This window comes from Pleurodeles waltl, chromosome 7, assembly GCF_031143425.1.
Source record: "Pleurodeles waltl isolate 20211129_DDA chromosome 7, aPleWal1.hap1.20221129, whole genome shotgun sequence".
Taxonomy (NCBI): Eukaryota; Metazoa; Chordata; class Amphibia; order Caudata; family Salamandridae; genus Pleurodeles; species Pleurodeles waltl.
This window is the reverse complement of record NC_090446.1, coordinates 1,356,945,134-1,356,961,077: the sequence shown is the minus strand read 5'-3', so window position 1 is coordinate 1,356,961,077 and position 15,944 is coordinate 1,356,945,134. Positions and strand designations below refer to the sequence as shown.

The following is a 15,944-nucleotide window of genomic DNA, read 5'->3' as shown; positions in this document are numbered from 1 at the left end:
GGGATGTAATAACAGTTTTAATTGGTATTCAAACAAAGCCTTATAAACTCTTAAAATTGGCTTCTCTTCAGTGGTTGACAGTTCAGTTGATCTTCTTGGTGGTGATAACGTCAGCAAGAAGACTAGGGGGAGTTGGAAGCCCTCCTAAGTTCATTTCCCCGTATCAGGTTTTATTCCAGATAAGGTGATCCTAAAGGTAGATCAAAATGTTCATCCCTAAGTGCAGTCACAGTTCCATAAACATCAGTAAATAGTTCTTCTGGTTTAGCAATCTGAGAGTGAGGATGCTCTATTTCTGGGTTTAGATGTTAAGAAAACATTACTAGGTTTTCTAGACTTGATTGAGGATATAAGAAAGACTAATTCTTTTTTTCTTGATTTTGATCCAGCAAACAGGTGTAACAATCCATCTATAATGACTAACAGTAAATGGGGTTATTATGCCAAAACAAAAGCCTACCTAACATGCAGCTTCAAGTCCCTGGCTCTACTCAGGGTAGGTCTTCCAAGTGTATAGCACCCTCATGTGTAAAAGTAAATAAGTTCTTAATTCTTAAATGAAGCTTGATAGTCAAAGCATAAATATGCAAAAGGAGGTGTCTTTTGCGGTGGATAGGGAGGGTTCTCCCATGTGAAAATCGATAAAGGCTAGGAAAGTGTCATTGTCAAGGAAAGAGGCACACCTCCTCATTAATTATATACAAGGATTGGGAGGACATCGGTATCAGGTGATAAAGATTAAGTAATACTTTCATTTACATACAGTTCTGTTAATTGCTAGGAAAAAAAACACCCAGAACAAATATATAGGGGCTTATTTACAAGACCAGGTGGTGCAGGGCGGGCCAGCAAGTGTCTTGCTGCACCGCCCTGCACCACCTTTAAAGGGCAGAAATGCACCACATCTACAAGATACGATACATTTCTGTCCTCTCCCCCTGCTCTGCCACACAAATTGATGACTTGTGCCAATACAGGCACCCTTGCACCATGGTGCAAGGATGCTTGAGTTGTGTGGATGATTGTTTTTCTGCAGGAAGGAGCACCTTACTGCACAAAAACAATCAAGAGAGGTGTTTTCCTCTTTCTATGTATGGTGCGAGATGGAGCACACATAGAAAGAGGAAAAAACAGGGAGAAATAAAGACATTTCTCCCCATTGTATCACTTCTATGCCACGTCTGAGGCAGTCCCAGACCTATGAGGCAGTTCCAGACTTGCAACTCTGGAATGCGTCAGATTCCTTGGCGTTCCATGGGTGTTGCATTGGAACACCCACAGCAGCACCCATGGAACGTCCCTTTCATGCAGTTTTATGCATGAAAGGGGTCCATATTTACAAGGCCCTGAAAAGCCATGCAAGGTGTGTTTGCATGGCCTTGTAAATATAGGCTGGCACACTGCACCACCGAAGCGTCAAACAAAAATTACGCTTTGGTGATGTAGTGTGCCGCTAGGTGCAGTGTGCCGCTAGTCTCTGATTAGTGAATGTTCTTTTACGGCCAATTAGCACGTATGTATAATAAATAGAGTTATGCTACAGAAGCAATCCCCAATTCTAATAAGAGGCAGTGATTAATTTGCCCTGATAGGTGCAGGTGGTGGGCACTGGCACCCATTTTTTGGCACTTTGAACGATTTATCATCAGAATTTGGCCCAAAGCAAAAGAGAGGCAGAAACGGGACAAAGATTGACGAAAAGAAAGCCATGGCACAGTGGCTAAAGGATGAAAAGAACCTGATTGTGTGAGATAAAGAGAAAGAACGTGCAGGGTGATAAAAGAAAGAGCCAAAAAATGGAATCAGTATTATGCATTCAGCGACCCGGGCACGTGATTTAAGTAAACTTTGGCCAATTAAAACTCTGATGACTCACAATGCCACTCAGTAAAATATTTATCTTTGCCTCTTTCAGATCTGCCCAGGCCGTCCATCTCCTATGTGGCTGTGCAGGGCGTCGAAGGAGATTACAGATTTAACTGCTCAGCACCCCAAAACATGACAGTGAGAAGATTTTTTCTGTACAAAGATGGAGCACAAGCACCTCTAACTGATCGCACCTCTTTATCTGGGAGCTACGGCGTGACGTTTCCCATCAGCGGCGAGAATGCTAGAGCTGGCACTGAGTACAGGTGTTCATACCAGATCCTGAGGTCAGGAGAATATGTGACTTCACAGCTCAGTGACCCCATACAAATTGAGAAAGGTGAGCGGTGGAACTTTTTTATGTTTAAAATCTGGAAAACTCATAGGTGCAAAGAAAAAGGAAACGTCGTAACATTAGTACGTCCCTTGATTTTTTCCTTTTCAGAAAAAGAGGCTTGTCTTGGACATACGCGTGTGCAACCTCTTTGAAGTTTCCCTTTCAGCAATAACCACTAGGACACTCCAAACATGAACGTGTTATCTTTCAGGAGACCAGCCTGCGACCTACCTCCAGTTGAATATCAACATTGCAATATAGATCCTCACAGCGAGCTCTGAGACCCTCAATCCCTCCTCTGTTGCCCTCGGATCTATTTACACCCCCCCCCCTCCTTGTCCGTGAGAGTTCCTTTCCTTGTTCTCACACCACATGCAATGACCTACCAACCTTACTTCTCCGGCAACCATTCTTTGCATTGCACCCAGACACCTCCCTAATCTGCAGCTCCTATAGAACCATTTATGATTCAAGCAAATGTAAAACTATCCTGCCCAGTCATACACAATACAAATATATGCGTATACTGGTACATTTGCATTTCTTTTTTACATTCACATTTATTTAGGAAAGTTAATGTACCTTTTGCAAAGCACTGCCTGTCATCTACAGATCAACAATTTAAGTTCTAGTAAGAAATCTCTCCCATTAGTCTCTGCCCTGTTTACAGCCTGATCAGATAATGTAACTCGAGGAGTTGCTTGCAGTGTGAACCGGTGGCTTTTTATCTAAGAGCCCCATGCCCCCCCAACATACTGCTAAAACACACAATGGAAAAATGTAAAAGACCAGCTAAGGCTGAGGAATACTGATGCTTAGTCAAGAGATTCTAGATAAAAGGTGGCAAACCCAGGGAAACTCATCCAAAGTGTAGTTCTGTGATCATTTTAGAAATATATGTTTTTTCTAAGACAGACCCAATTTTCAGTAAATATGCCGATGGCTATAATGATAGGATTTGATAGGGCTGATAAGGTGTTCCATGCATAACAACATTTCAAGAGGAGTTTTAATAAGGGCTAGTTTGTGAACACAGACTGACTTTGACGACATATACAAACATATTACTCTAAATACTATTGTAAATTGTGAATGTATATAGCACTTACGACCGCTGACAAGGCATTGAAGCACTTTTTTTGCAGCGAGTAGCATGCTACTCTGGAACCCAAAATTAGTAATTAGTAGGCTAGTGCAGTGGTTCCCAACCTTTTGATTTCTGTGGACCCCCACTTTAACATTAAAGGAACCCAGGGACCCCCACTGAATCATCAATAGAATTCGGGGACCCCCGCCTGAGTCATTACTGGAAGCTGGGGACCTAATTTGTCAATACTTGTTAATATTTTTTAATTTTCTAGGATCTCGCGGACCCCCTGAGAAGGCTTCGCGGACCCCCAGGGGTCCCCGGACCACAGGTTGGGAACCACTGGGCTAGTGCAATGTTTTTTCCTGTGCACCGTTTTTGTCAGGATTGTGCTCTTTATTTATTTTATGTTTAATAGAGTTTGAGATAGGGATAGAAAGATAGGAGTAGGCTGGAAAAGATGAAGTAGTGAGTTGTTTTGTAAGTAGTGGTCATGTGTACTTGTTCGTTGAGTGCCATGGCTAAAGGAAGGGTGAAACACTGAGAAGGATATTTGGGAGTTCATAGTAGTCAGAAGGTTTGGGGTGAGTCAGAAGTAGTGCAGGGATTGGACAGACAGAAAGCTTTTATTTTTCAATAGCAATATGTAAAGAAATTCTATACTATATACATACATATATATGTAAATAATGTGTATATATACTAGATAGATAGATAGATAGATGCACCTTCCTGATTCAAAAGATGGCAGGCACTCGGGGCGCTTCACAAAACTTGTTTATTGGAGCAAAGATGACAAAAAGACATATATATATAAACATTTATTTATTTATACTCAAGATGCTTGGTAAACTTTTGTTTGCTTGATTAAACTCCTCTAAGTAAATACCTATATGTATTGAAGTGGCAATATTTACATGATCTGTTGTCCAAATGTATCATTTGGTACGTTTTTATGGTCTCAAATAATTGTAACAAACATATATATATTTATATATATATATATACGTATATATATATATATATATATATATATATATATATATATATATATATGTATGGCACATATTAGTAACCCTCTATATATGCACCTATATGTACATAGAATCAGGTATTTTGACAAGGTATGATTTACACATGTATGGTGTGGTGTAAGATATATATGGACATATTTACAAGCCCCTAGCACCACCGGAGAGTCACTTTGTTTTTACGCTCCAGTGGCGCAGTGTCCCAGCCCATATTTAGGCAACACAAAACCACCTTGCATGGCTTTTCATGGCCTTGTAACTAGGGCCCCTTTCATGCATTACTCTGCATAAAAGGGGCGCTCCATGGGTGTTGCTGTAGGTGTTTCCACGCAACACAGATGGAATCTGACACATTCCCTTTACAAGGCTGGGAATGCGTCAGATTGCTACGCCACACCAGGGGTGGTGTGGAAGTAACGGAACAAGGAGAAATATCTTTATAGCTCCTATTTTTTTCTCTTTCTATGTGTGCTGCATTCTGCATGTTTGCTGCGTTGTTTTGCTGTAAAGACAACACATCCCTGCACTTTTTGAATGGTGCACTTCAGCGCTGCAAGATGGCTTGCAGTGCCGAGCTGCGTTATTATTTTGTAAATATGCCCCATGAGTTACCCCTTAAATGAATGTATCTGTTTATAGCAGAAGGCATGACGTGTACTTGTATAACAAGAACACTTTTCTATACTATGAGATGTATATTTTGTCATGCCTGCTTATACTGTTGTGGTACATTCTTGATTTGTGAGTTAGTCATGTGGGGAAGAGCCAGCTCTTTACTAATCTTCAAAAATGGAGATTGTTGTCTGTGGATCATTTGTTTGTGGTACGGGAATTCCATAGTTTGGCTGCTTGAACAGAGAAAGATGTCCCACCCACGTTTTGTTCCTTGTATGTAGAAATTATGAGGTGGGGAGTCATTCTTGAGCGTAGGTTCCTTTTTTGTATGTATTTATTGATTTTGTTCTTTATGAACAGTGGTCCTTTGCAATGGATTGCTTTGTGTGTGATACAAATTAGCTTGAATGACGATTTTCTGGCATCTGGTAATGTAGAGTCCTCAAGGCAGGAGAGATGTGTGCTTGTGGCTGTACATATAGGAGGAGTCTAGGAGCAGCGTTCTGAGTTCTTTCTAGTTTTCTCATAGTTGACATGTTTGAGCTGTGAAACAGACCATTATTGTAGGCCAATTTTGATAGGACAATAGAGATTGAAGCTTGAACCTTGTGGGGGAATCCTAGGTGCCTGAAGATGCATTGAGGCGCTTTCATTGTGAGAACGATTGATTTGGCAACCTTATTCACTTGTGGATTCATTGACAGTTTGGAGTCCATAGTAATTCCAAGGTTGTTTTACCTCCTTAGATATTTTTGATGTGGTCCTATGTCATCAGGCACAGAGAAGGCTGTAGATTTTTTCAGTCTCTTCTTTGGAGGAATTCAATGTCATCCATTGGTCTATGGCCCAGACGCAATTAAAGAGCTTTGGTGTTTAATGTCCTTTGGACTTTCCAATTTCTGGAGAATCTGTGGCCCTTATTAAGAGTTTGGCGGGCGGCTGAGGCCGCCTGCCATACTCTTTGGGTCAGAAAACCGCCACTCCGCTGCAGCGCTGCCCTGGCGGATTAAGACCACTGGCACCACCAGGCTGTCGACTGGCAGCAACCTGGCGGTGCCAGCGGTTAGACCATGGCGTCTCCCCCAGGGTCATAATGTGGAGGTCAGACCGCTGCTTTGTGCACCTGTAATGAGCACCTGTGTGTCATCTGCGTAGCTATAGCAGGTGATGGCAAACCCATTGATCAGATCTAGTAGTGATTAGATGTAGATGTTGGAAAGCATTGGTAAGATGATCTTTGATGGACTCCTGTTTCAGTGCCATATTGTTTAGAAGAGAATGGGGGTATGTATAATATTTGTTCTGTGATCTCAATTCACACTATTGTTTTTTAATTTGTTTCTTATTTGTGTTGTGGTGTTTTCACTTAATTTCTATTTGTATGCTGCATACATACTGTACACATGTCTTTTAAGTTAAGCCTGACTGCTTTCTACCAGAGGATTAAGCACAGTATAATTTAGTGACTTCTTGTAGTTTCACCCTGACAAAGATTGTGGGTGTTGCCTGAGTGGAGCTTCAATCTCCCTCAACCAAAAACCAAATTTCGTACACACTGTTATTGTTATTTTGCTGTTGTTGAACCTTCTCCAGTACAGTCACAACTTGAAATATTTACAAGGTCTTTCCATCTGTTAACTGTGCCCTACTCATTCACATAACACAATCTTGTTCATTTATCTTGTTTAAGCACCTCTGTGCTTAAACAAGATAATGGTTTATTGGTCAGGGCAGGTAAGTACCTACACTTAGCAATAGGCCACTAACCTCCACTTAGGTCCAGTTAGGTCTTAATACATTAAGCCCAGCTCAACCCTTGGTAGATTGGCAATTAGCGAAAGGCTTAACTTAGGATACTAGTGTGTTAAGCATTTAAAAATAACAAAACAGTAAATAAGTAAAACACAATAAAAATCCAACACCAATTTATAAATATAGAGTATATTTTTATCTTAAAATAAAATGACACCAAAATGAATAAAATCGGATAAGGGGAACAGGAGATATTAATTTTTAAAGAATTCATGCTTTTTAGCGCCTAAAAACGAATAGCACCAATCTGATCAACTGGTCGCACCTCGACCGGGGCAAAGTCAAACAGCTCGGCTACAGCAAGCGGGAGGCCTCGGTCAAAAGTTTACCTTCGGACTTAGTTGTTTTCTTGAACATTTTCTTCAGTGGGACCAAGTCGCTAGTCCAATCCGGCCTCCTGGAACTCTTCCTCGGATAGGCATCAGGGGAGCCCTCGGTGGAGATTTCTACGTTCGGACTTAGATGATTTTTCGAGATAAAAATCCTTCGACTGGTGCAACCTGAATTTTGATCCAACGTCCTTGGAGCCCTCTTCGAATACACTGCCTGGGAGATACCGGTCAACTTTCTACGTTCGGACGTAGTCACTTTTTTGGAGATTTTCTTCATCAGGACGAACCTGCGAATCAGGCCGGGTTGCGGTTAAGGCAAGCCGGCTAGAATTGCCGCGGCGGGTCGGTCCCTTTAAGGAGCTTTTTCCCAAAAGTTCTCCAAACTTTTCCAAACTTCTGGATCTTCTCCCAGATGTTCTTTTAAGGATCTTTTGGTGTCCACTGCTCACCCCAAGGTTCCAGAAGTTCTGAGTTGCTCCTTGAGGGTGCGGACTACAACTCCCAGAATGCACCTGGCGCAAACTCCAAATTGGCCACTGGACAGTGGTCAGCTGGTCAGTTTCTTCAGGAGTTGGTGTAGGGAACTCTGGTTAGCAATGTTGCACCTGTAGCAAACAGGGAGTCCCTCCTTGAACCAGTTGAAGCCAGGCAAAGTCCTTCTTGTAGTGAAGCCCAAGTGTGCAGTCCTCCAGAGTAACCAAGGGGGCACCTAATTGTCTGGGTTTGCAGGATGTGAGGTAGGTGCTGGGTTGCTCTAATTGTCCTTCCCTGTCTTTGAAGACCAGTCTGGCAGCCCTCCCCCTTCCTGCTTCTCCATCTGCTGAGGGAAGTTCTCCTTTCCCAAGCACATCTGTTTTTGTTCAGCCCAGCCCAATTCACACCTCATCAAGGCAGCCTGGACAGGCTGCCAGAGGCTGGTCAATCAGAGAAGGGCACTACAGGGCTGAAGTTGGCAACTTATTAAGTAGAGTTTAAAACTCTTTACCTGAACAAGTTATATTAAATCCAACAATTGTAAGTTGTGGGGTTTATTATAACAGTTTATTTGATACCAAACTTGAGGTATCTGACACTTAAGGGGACTTTATAAATTAAAATAAATTCTCCCCATTCTAGCCTATGGAGGCCATTCACTACAATGAGGGAAACACTAAGTTGGATGTTTTACCTCACCAGGGCTTATAAAACTATTTTTATAAGGTCCCTGCTTTTAGTTACATGACACCCAACCCTAGGGGTACATATGCCACACCTTAGGGGTGACGTATATGTAAAAATAAGGCAGTTTAAGACTTTGGAAGTACTTTTAATTCCAAGGTAGAATTTGCAAATAACTTTAATTTAAAAGCAGCCAGTAAGGCAGGTCTGCCTTTAAAATGACACTGGGCACCTCAGCAGTGCTCCCATGGGTGCACTACCTATGCTGGGGTCCCTAAACCTACATGCCCTACCACACACTAGAAACGTATAGGTAGGTTGACATGGCCAATTATAATTAGCCTAATTTGCAAACTTATTTTATACAGGGCACAAGGCTCTGGGGCTGGTTAGCAGTACCCAGGGCACCATCAGAGTCAGGAAAACTCCAGCAAAAAGTGAAAAATGGGGACAAAAAGTTAGGAGGCCTCTGCAATCAGCCCTGTTTTCTCACACATCTCCGGATGACATTTACCAAAGAGGGTGCTAAATAATGCTGAATTATTTTTAATGCAGTGAATTAGTGCTTAGGTGTTAAGGTAACATGATATCTATTTATTATTTTTGATGTGTTTTGATTTGCAGATGAAATGCCACATTTTCTCACACCATGGGGAAACTGCAGATTCTGTAATTTTAAACACAGGAATAATGTTTAAAAAACTGATTTTGGGGGTGAGCCAAAGGACTGTCCTGAAGACTTAGAGTCTGCTACGAGAGTTGTCCATTTTCCTCTTAATTTTGCTGCTCATTTGAGACTTAGATTAATTTCTGATTATTGCATTGTCTGAATAACTCTGCACTGAAAGCCCTCATGGCAGTGACTCTGTACCACTATATTTTTGAATTCTTTAATGTAACTTTTTAACTTTTCCATTGATCTAGAAGTCAATTATTGAGTGGGTCCAATTACTTAATGAATTGTGTTTTCTGATTATGATGCTTAAGGAGGTGCCTTAACGTTGTGGCACATTGTCTCATAATGCTGAGGTTTAACACTGTCTCAGATCCACTTAAATAAGGGAACTCTGATTAAGGTAAATTTTGGGGTGTCAAAAACATTAGAACACCCATTTGCTTTCGCATTTACCAGAGCTGCCTATGTATAGCTTGGTGACAGGGAAGCTAAATGCCATGCCAGGTACTAGGTCACAACGTGAATGACTAAGGACCAAGCACAAAGGTTGGGTTCAAGAAACTGAAAGCCGTGCCCAGCACTCTGATGCCAATGCAAATGATAAAGGCCATAAGAACATGAATTTGGGCTGCAAGGAAAAGCCAACTCATTGTACTTGTACTGGAAATCTATTTCACAAATCATTGACCAATAGAAGCGTCTTTCCAAGCTAATGGAACTCTGTCCAGGGTATGGCATGATGTAAGTACCTTGGCTGTAATCATCAGGTTAAAGGTGCATTTATTTACAAAAACGGGAGAAATTAAAAGAAAACAGGTCAGTCTTTTGATAAGCTTTCCTTACTGCCAATAACCCTTCCAGGTAAATTGCTGTGTGTATTAGCAGCATATAAAGTGCAAAACATGCCAATATTCCTAAATGTAGCTTAGGTCTACTGTCCATCAAAATCCGATTTAAAGTCAACCCATTGGCTTTTCAACTTGCTCGCTGATCCTGATTTACTCTTGTAAGTTGGGACACTAATCGATTCATTTAATAAAATTATATAACCTTCATGCTTACCATTTTATTAGGGACACAATAGATAAACAGTTGTATAGAATAATTACTTAAACTCCTTTCAACCCAAAGTCTAGAAGCTGGCTACCTCATTCACTCGTGGTTTCATTGACAGTTTGGCATCCGTGGTAATTCCAAGGGTTTTTACCTCTTTAGATATTTTTGAATGTGGTCCTAGACCATCAGGCCAGAAACAGGGCTGGTTGTAGGTTTTCCAGTCTTGGTTTTAGAGGCATTCAATATGCTCAAATGTCCATCATGATGGCCATTTGAGCATTGTGAGTTTAATACACTGTTTGCGGTTGTCAAGTTCCGGGACACTTAATCTATCAAGTTTGTCATGAGTGCTATCTATTAAAAGACCGGGCCATCAGGTGGTCCATTTGAAAGCACAGGACTACCTTGACTACTATCCTAACTGAAGGAACTATGGTTAAAGTGGCAGTATAGTTAAATATTGGAATAAGATAGGATTTAATGTTAACAAAAATAACAAAAAACACTAAAATTCAACAGCTATCGTTCAGTGAACTAACTGTAACCCCATCTTGAACTTCTTATGACCTGATATATTACATCACACATGCATATTTGCTTACATTTGGAGCTTTTGTAGAAAAAAAATAGGGGACTTTATTTACCCCGTCGACTTCCATTAAAGTAACTGTAAGCTTTTGAATGATGCAAAATAAATTGGATATTTCAGAAGTGAATAATGGTTAATCGCTGTCATTGACTTTTTACTTTTATTCACTAAAATGGCTGGAACAGTAGGAGTAGGTCACTTGCGGAGAGCTGGCAACTAAGCATTGCTGAATAATAGGCACTTTTGTCAACCTTTGCTATGAAGGGCTGAAGAATGAGCATGTTGTGTTTTAGGTGGTCATGGAGGGATGGCACAGGGCATGGCTACTGGGTTGGTGACCTATGGAGGGTTGGGCACAGGGTCTGGCCATAGGAGAATGGTCTCTCAGACTTTCTCTCATAGTCACCATTGTCTGCTTTCCCTGATTAATTCTTTGACAAGCAATACACCTTCAGAAAAAGTATGATGCCAATACTTTTTAAAGATCCTTACCAAATTATCTCTCCCTACGTGATTTTCACCATGAATTAACCTAGCCATTGTTGGCAGCATTGAATAAGGAAGAAGATGTTGGTGATCTGGTGTTACCTACATATCATTATAATCTTTCTTACAAACAGCTGTCTCCCATCTCTTCGTTTTATCCTCTAGCACCTCCTCTTGTAGCCCTTCGAGTTCAGTCAATATTATTTGAAATAGATTCAACAAAAACAATTCACATTTTCAGTTTCAATGGCTTCTGTCTCCGTTTTGCATTGTTCTACTTCTTGGTCTTGCTCTTTTGGTTCAATTATCACAGTTTCAAAGCCAAAATACCTAGCAATTTCATTGGCATAGCGATTGCTCATGGTGATCAGCCCATCACCAGACGTATCAGCAACACATTTGTAAGAAATTGGCTTATTAGCTGAGTGGAGTGGAAACCCTGCTCCAATAATAAACACAATCCTTATCAGGGTGAACCACTAAAACCTGTATATTAACCCTTGCTTAGCAATCTAGTAGATTGGCACAAAAGGAGTCAGGCTTAACTTAGAGACAATGTGTAAAGTATTTATGCAGCACTCAAACAGAAATAAACTGAAAACACAGCACAAGAAAACTCAATTTTAGAAAAATAAAGTAAATTGTCATAAATAAAATGACACCAACATGAACAGAATCCACTCAGTAGAACAAGTGATATTAAAATTCTAGATGGAAATAGTGCTCAGAAAGAGAAAGGGATACGCACGGTCATCTGGTTGCACTGGACAAGGGGAAAGTCACAAGTTATGGCCGACTATGATGGAGAGCAGGTGGAATACAGGAACCAAGTTAGTCCTGTTGAAAAATTACCTTCTCAAGTCCGCCACAAAGAGCTCCATCGCGCTGAAGGGGGCTTCCAGGAGGAGGCTTCAGGGTGAAGAGCTGGTTGGACATAGTGGACAGTCATTGCTGTAGTGCGAAGAGACAGTCGTCGCTGGAGCTTTGCATTGGTGGACCTTTACAGACAGTCGCTGTTGGTGCAGGTCTTGTGTTGCAAGTGGTCATGGACGGTCATGTTAGAGGTCATCATTGGTGGCTGAGTCTTGGCATGAACGGGGCTGTTGCAGTAAGATGCATTGCAGGACTGCTCCCGGTCGCAAAGAGCCCAAACTGCAGGATTTTCATCTTACTCTTATTCATCTAGCTTACTCTGATGTCGTTCAAGGGTTCAGGACCTGGAGTGCATACCTTGTGGATCAGGACTCATTCAGAGGGAGATCAACAGCAAGGCTCAGGCAGGTCCAGACATTGCCAATTTGTGCTGGTCAGCTGGGCAGTTGCAGGGAGGCTTCTGTAAGCTAGTTGTGTCCCTGTAATTCAGGAGGTAATCAATCTGACTCTTTAAGTCACTCTGAGTAGCACGGGATGAAGGCAGACAGTTCTAATCTTCCTTCTTCAGGCAAAAGAGCAGTCTTTCGAGCAATAGGGAAAACTTTCTGACAGCAGGGTAGTCCTTCTTCTGAATCTTCCACAGGTCCAGGAGTGTTATGATGGTAGGTTCTGAAGGTCTCATTTTTATAGCTGGTGCCAGCCTTTGTATTGGGGAATTATCAGACCTACCCTCAAAACTGATTCTGGTCAGTTTTTCCTCCTGTTCTGGTTGTGGTTCTAAACTGTCTAGGGCGACAAAAGGGAGGGCAGGTCTGGTGTCAGGTTCCTTTGTGTGTGCTGCAGGCAGGAACCTCTGAAATTTGATCAGAACAGGGGGCAGCTCCTCCCCAGCTATCCTGCCAGGAAGTCTCTCTCCCATCACTCCTAAGTTTCCTTTCTTTCACTGTCTGGAAGAAATACACAACTCACATCAGCAGCGCCAGTCACAGTCATCTGACCCAGGACACTGGCATAAAGGCACATTTGGTTTGGGCAGATAAATGGCAACTTTTGAAAAGTGGCTTTTTCAGTATAGTAATTTAAAATCTAATTTCACCACTAAAGAGGATTTTAAATCACAATTCATTTGAGTGTAAACAGTCTATCTCAATCTGCTCCCAATCTGTTTACATATATTGAATGTAATACGGTAACCCTGTGTTAGACAGTGAGAGAGACAGCCCTTACAACAGTAAAATAAATACCCTAGGGTTTTTTTCACTATGAGAATATGTAAATCTTACACCTGCATGCCCTACTTTTATAATGCAATGCACGCTGCCCTATGAGGCTTTAGGGTCAACTTTAGGGGTGGATTATAAGTATTAAAAAGGAAGGTTCAAAACAAAGGAGTTAAAGCTAAAAGCTTGGGGGAATACCACGCCAAGAATGTCTGGTCTGACAACACTTTACAACCAATATTTCTTTAAGTTGTTGTAATGCCTCTAGTAGATTTAAAATGTATGTCCCTTTCCTGATTGATGTATCAGAGTATGGTCCTAATTTAGAACTCAGTGGATGGGCTACTTCGTCACAACGGTGAAAGATATCCCATCCGCCAAAATCTAAATCTCATTCTATCCTATGATAATTAGATTTTGGCTGGCCGGGATATCCGTCACTGCTGAGTTCTTAATCAGGCCCCATGTCATTAAAACTGTTTGTGACCATAATTGACCAAATCATGTACCACTTCAGAACCATCGTGGCTGTCTGTATACATTTTTACCCTCCGTTTATTAGACTGACTATGTGCTTTCATCAGGGCAATTAATTCTGCTACTTGTGCTGAAGATTCATTACACAAGTACAATTTTTGAACAACTTTAGAAATAGAACAGACAGCATAAGCTGTTCTCATGATTCCTTGATGGTCACTCAGACAAGAACTTTCCACAGAAAAAGTCTGATCAGGAATTTCAAGTGGAACATCTTTAGTGTTTGGTGTTGTTGTGGTGAACAATTCTGCTACATCAATGCAATTATGATCAGTTTCTTCATCGTCTTCAGCATTGGTTGGAATCAGCAGCAGCATTGTAGGGTTTAATGCATTGCACCTTCTTATTTAGATAATACCTATCACATGCCAGTACTGTCTGCTTAATCTTGTCAGGTCGCTGTGATTTGCTGAGTTTGTGTATGAATCAGCAAGATTTAAGCAGGATGGGAGATTAACACAATTAATTTGCACCCCATTATCATTCCCTCACTCTGCTGAACTGCGAGGCAAACAACTGCTACAGATTTCAAACAATCACAGCTGAGGCTTCTGGATCTAATGTAGCAGAGAAGTAAGTGAAATGCTGCTTTACCTCACCATGCTTCTGTGTAAGGGTGGGTAACTCTCTTTTGTGGCAATATAATAGGAAACCTATAATTAGGCATTCATCGGGATGTTGTGCTGCAAAGTTTTTCTCTGAGTTTTACAAAGGCAACCATGCATTCATCGCCATATGGCATCAGGTCCACTATTTTACTGTTAGTAAGCCTTACTAAAGGCTTTGCAATGAGGGAAAAGTTTGGACTCCACTGAAGACAGAAGCCAATCGTTTCCATAAGCATCCTCCTCACCCTCAAGATGGTCTGAAGATTCATTCTCAGGATTGCAGCAAAGTGTTCCTTGGGCACTTTTCTTGTCCCTTTCTCAGTATGATGTAAATCACTCCATTGCAAGCGAGATATTTCAAGAGTCCAGTTGTATCCAGCTTGCAATATTTTGTTTTAGAAGAGACAAGCAGGTCATCAATACACTGCAGCAGCACTGAGTTACAGGGAATCTGCAGATTTTCCAAATCTTTCCTTAGGATCTGACTAAAGGTTGATGGCCTTTTGGTGCCCCCTGTGAGAGTCAACACAAAATGCGAAAAAATATTGGCTATACTCATGTAGAGGAATGGAGAGTATTGCTTGACACACGTCACTCACTGTGTACAATCTGAAATAAAACACAGCAGAGTGTGCTATGATTGGAAAACCTGGGACTACATGGGCATGTCATCTTTGTAAGAACCAGGAACAATTGACTTCTTGCCTCTTGAGATTTTACTTTAAACTGAATCATCATTTTGAGTCTGAATCGTCACACCATCTGACATACAATAACATACAATAAATCATGCAATTGATCTTTCAAAACATAAAAAAAACATTCTCCATTGATAAAATATTAACAGGGGTATATATTGTAACCTGATTTATGATTTGCTTATTGCTAATACCTAGACCTTGATCTTTTTTTCCACAGAGCTGTAGGTTTGGAGCCTTCATAGAATGAACTGTGGTATGGTTAGCATCAGTAGAGATCTAAAATGAAACAGGATGACCATTCACCTAACCATCTACATATGGGGCACTCTTCTAGGACTGCACCAAGCATACAGTCCTTCTCCCCCATAAGCACAGTGATTGTGAATTTGTCGCATTGGATGGTACCTGGAAAGTTACTGTTTAATATTGGAGGTTTCTGTGGAAAATCCAAATTCTGTGGCATATTATTTTTCATGTTTTGTTGAAATACTGCACCTACAGGCATATTGCTATGGGATTACAATTATTTGTGCATTTGGCATAGAAGTTTCTTGTGTAATTTCATTCTGTTGCATCGAAAGAGTAAATCATTTTGAATTTGATCTGAATTCTGTCTAAACTCACGCTTCCAATGACGAATTGTCTCTCATAAATGATAAGCAGTGCTCTTTTTAAGCATCTTGACATTCACATTTATTCCAGGGTTATTTACGAACCCTTTACCTCTGCCCTGTGGAACCAAATTCCTAATCTGTGCAGACAATGTGTTATATCCCTGACACCAACTCCTTGCATACCTTGTATTCCAGAATTCAAATTTGCACCATCAACCAAACTAGACTGATAACTCGAATTCACCATTTGACTGAGAACACCTTTTTGAAGGTGCTTCATCTGTGCAACTATCAGTTTACTTGATCATCTACTGTTTAGCATCAAAGCAATCACTGCAATATTGAT

The 15,944-nt window shown here is 41.0% G+C and overlaps 1 protein-coding gene across 1 annotated transcript in view; it reads left to right on the top strand.

Annotated features, from left to right (window-relative positions):
- Positions 1-15,944, top strand: part of LOC138247403 (immunoglobulin superfamily member 1-like) — a 416,459-nt gene that overhangs the window by 221,337 nt on the left and 179,178 nt on the right. Inside the window, exon 5 of the mRNA XM_069202042.1 lies at positions 1,916-2,206. Within this exon, the coding sequence (XP_069058143.1) occupies positions 1,916-2,206 (291 nt within the window). The remainder of the gene's footprint in view (positions 1-1,915; positions 2,207-15,944) is intronic.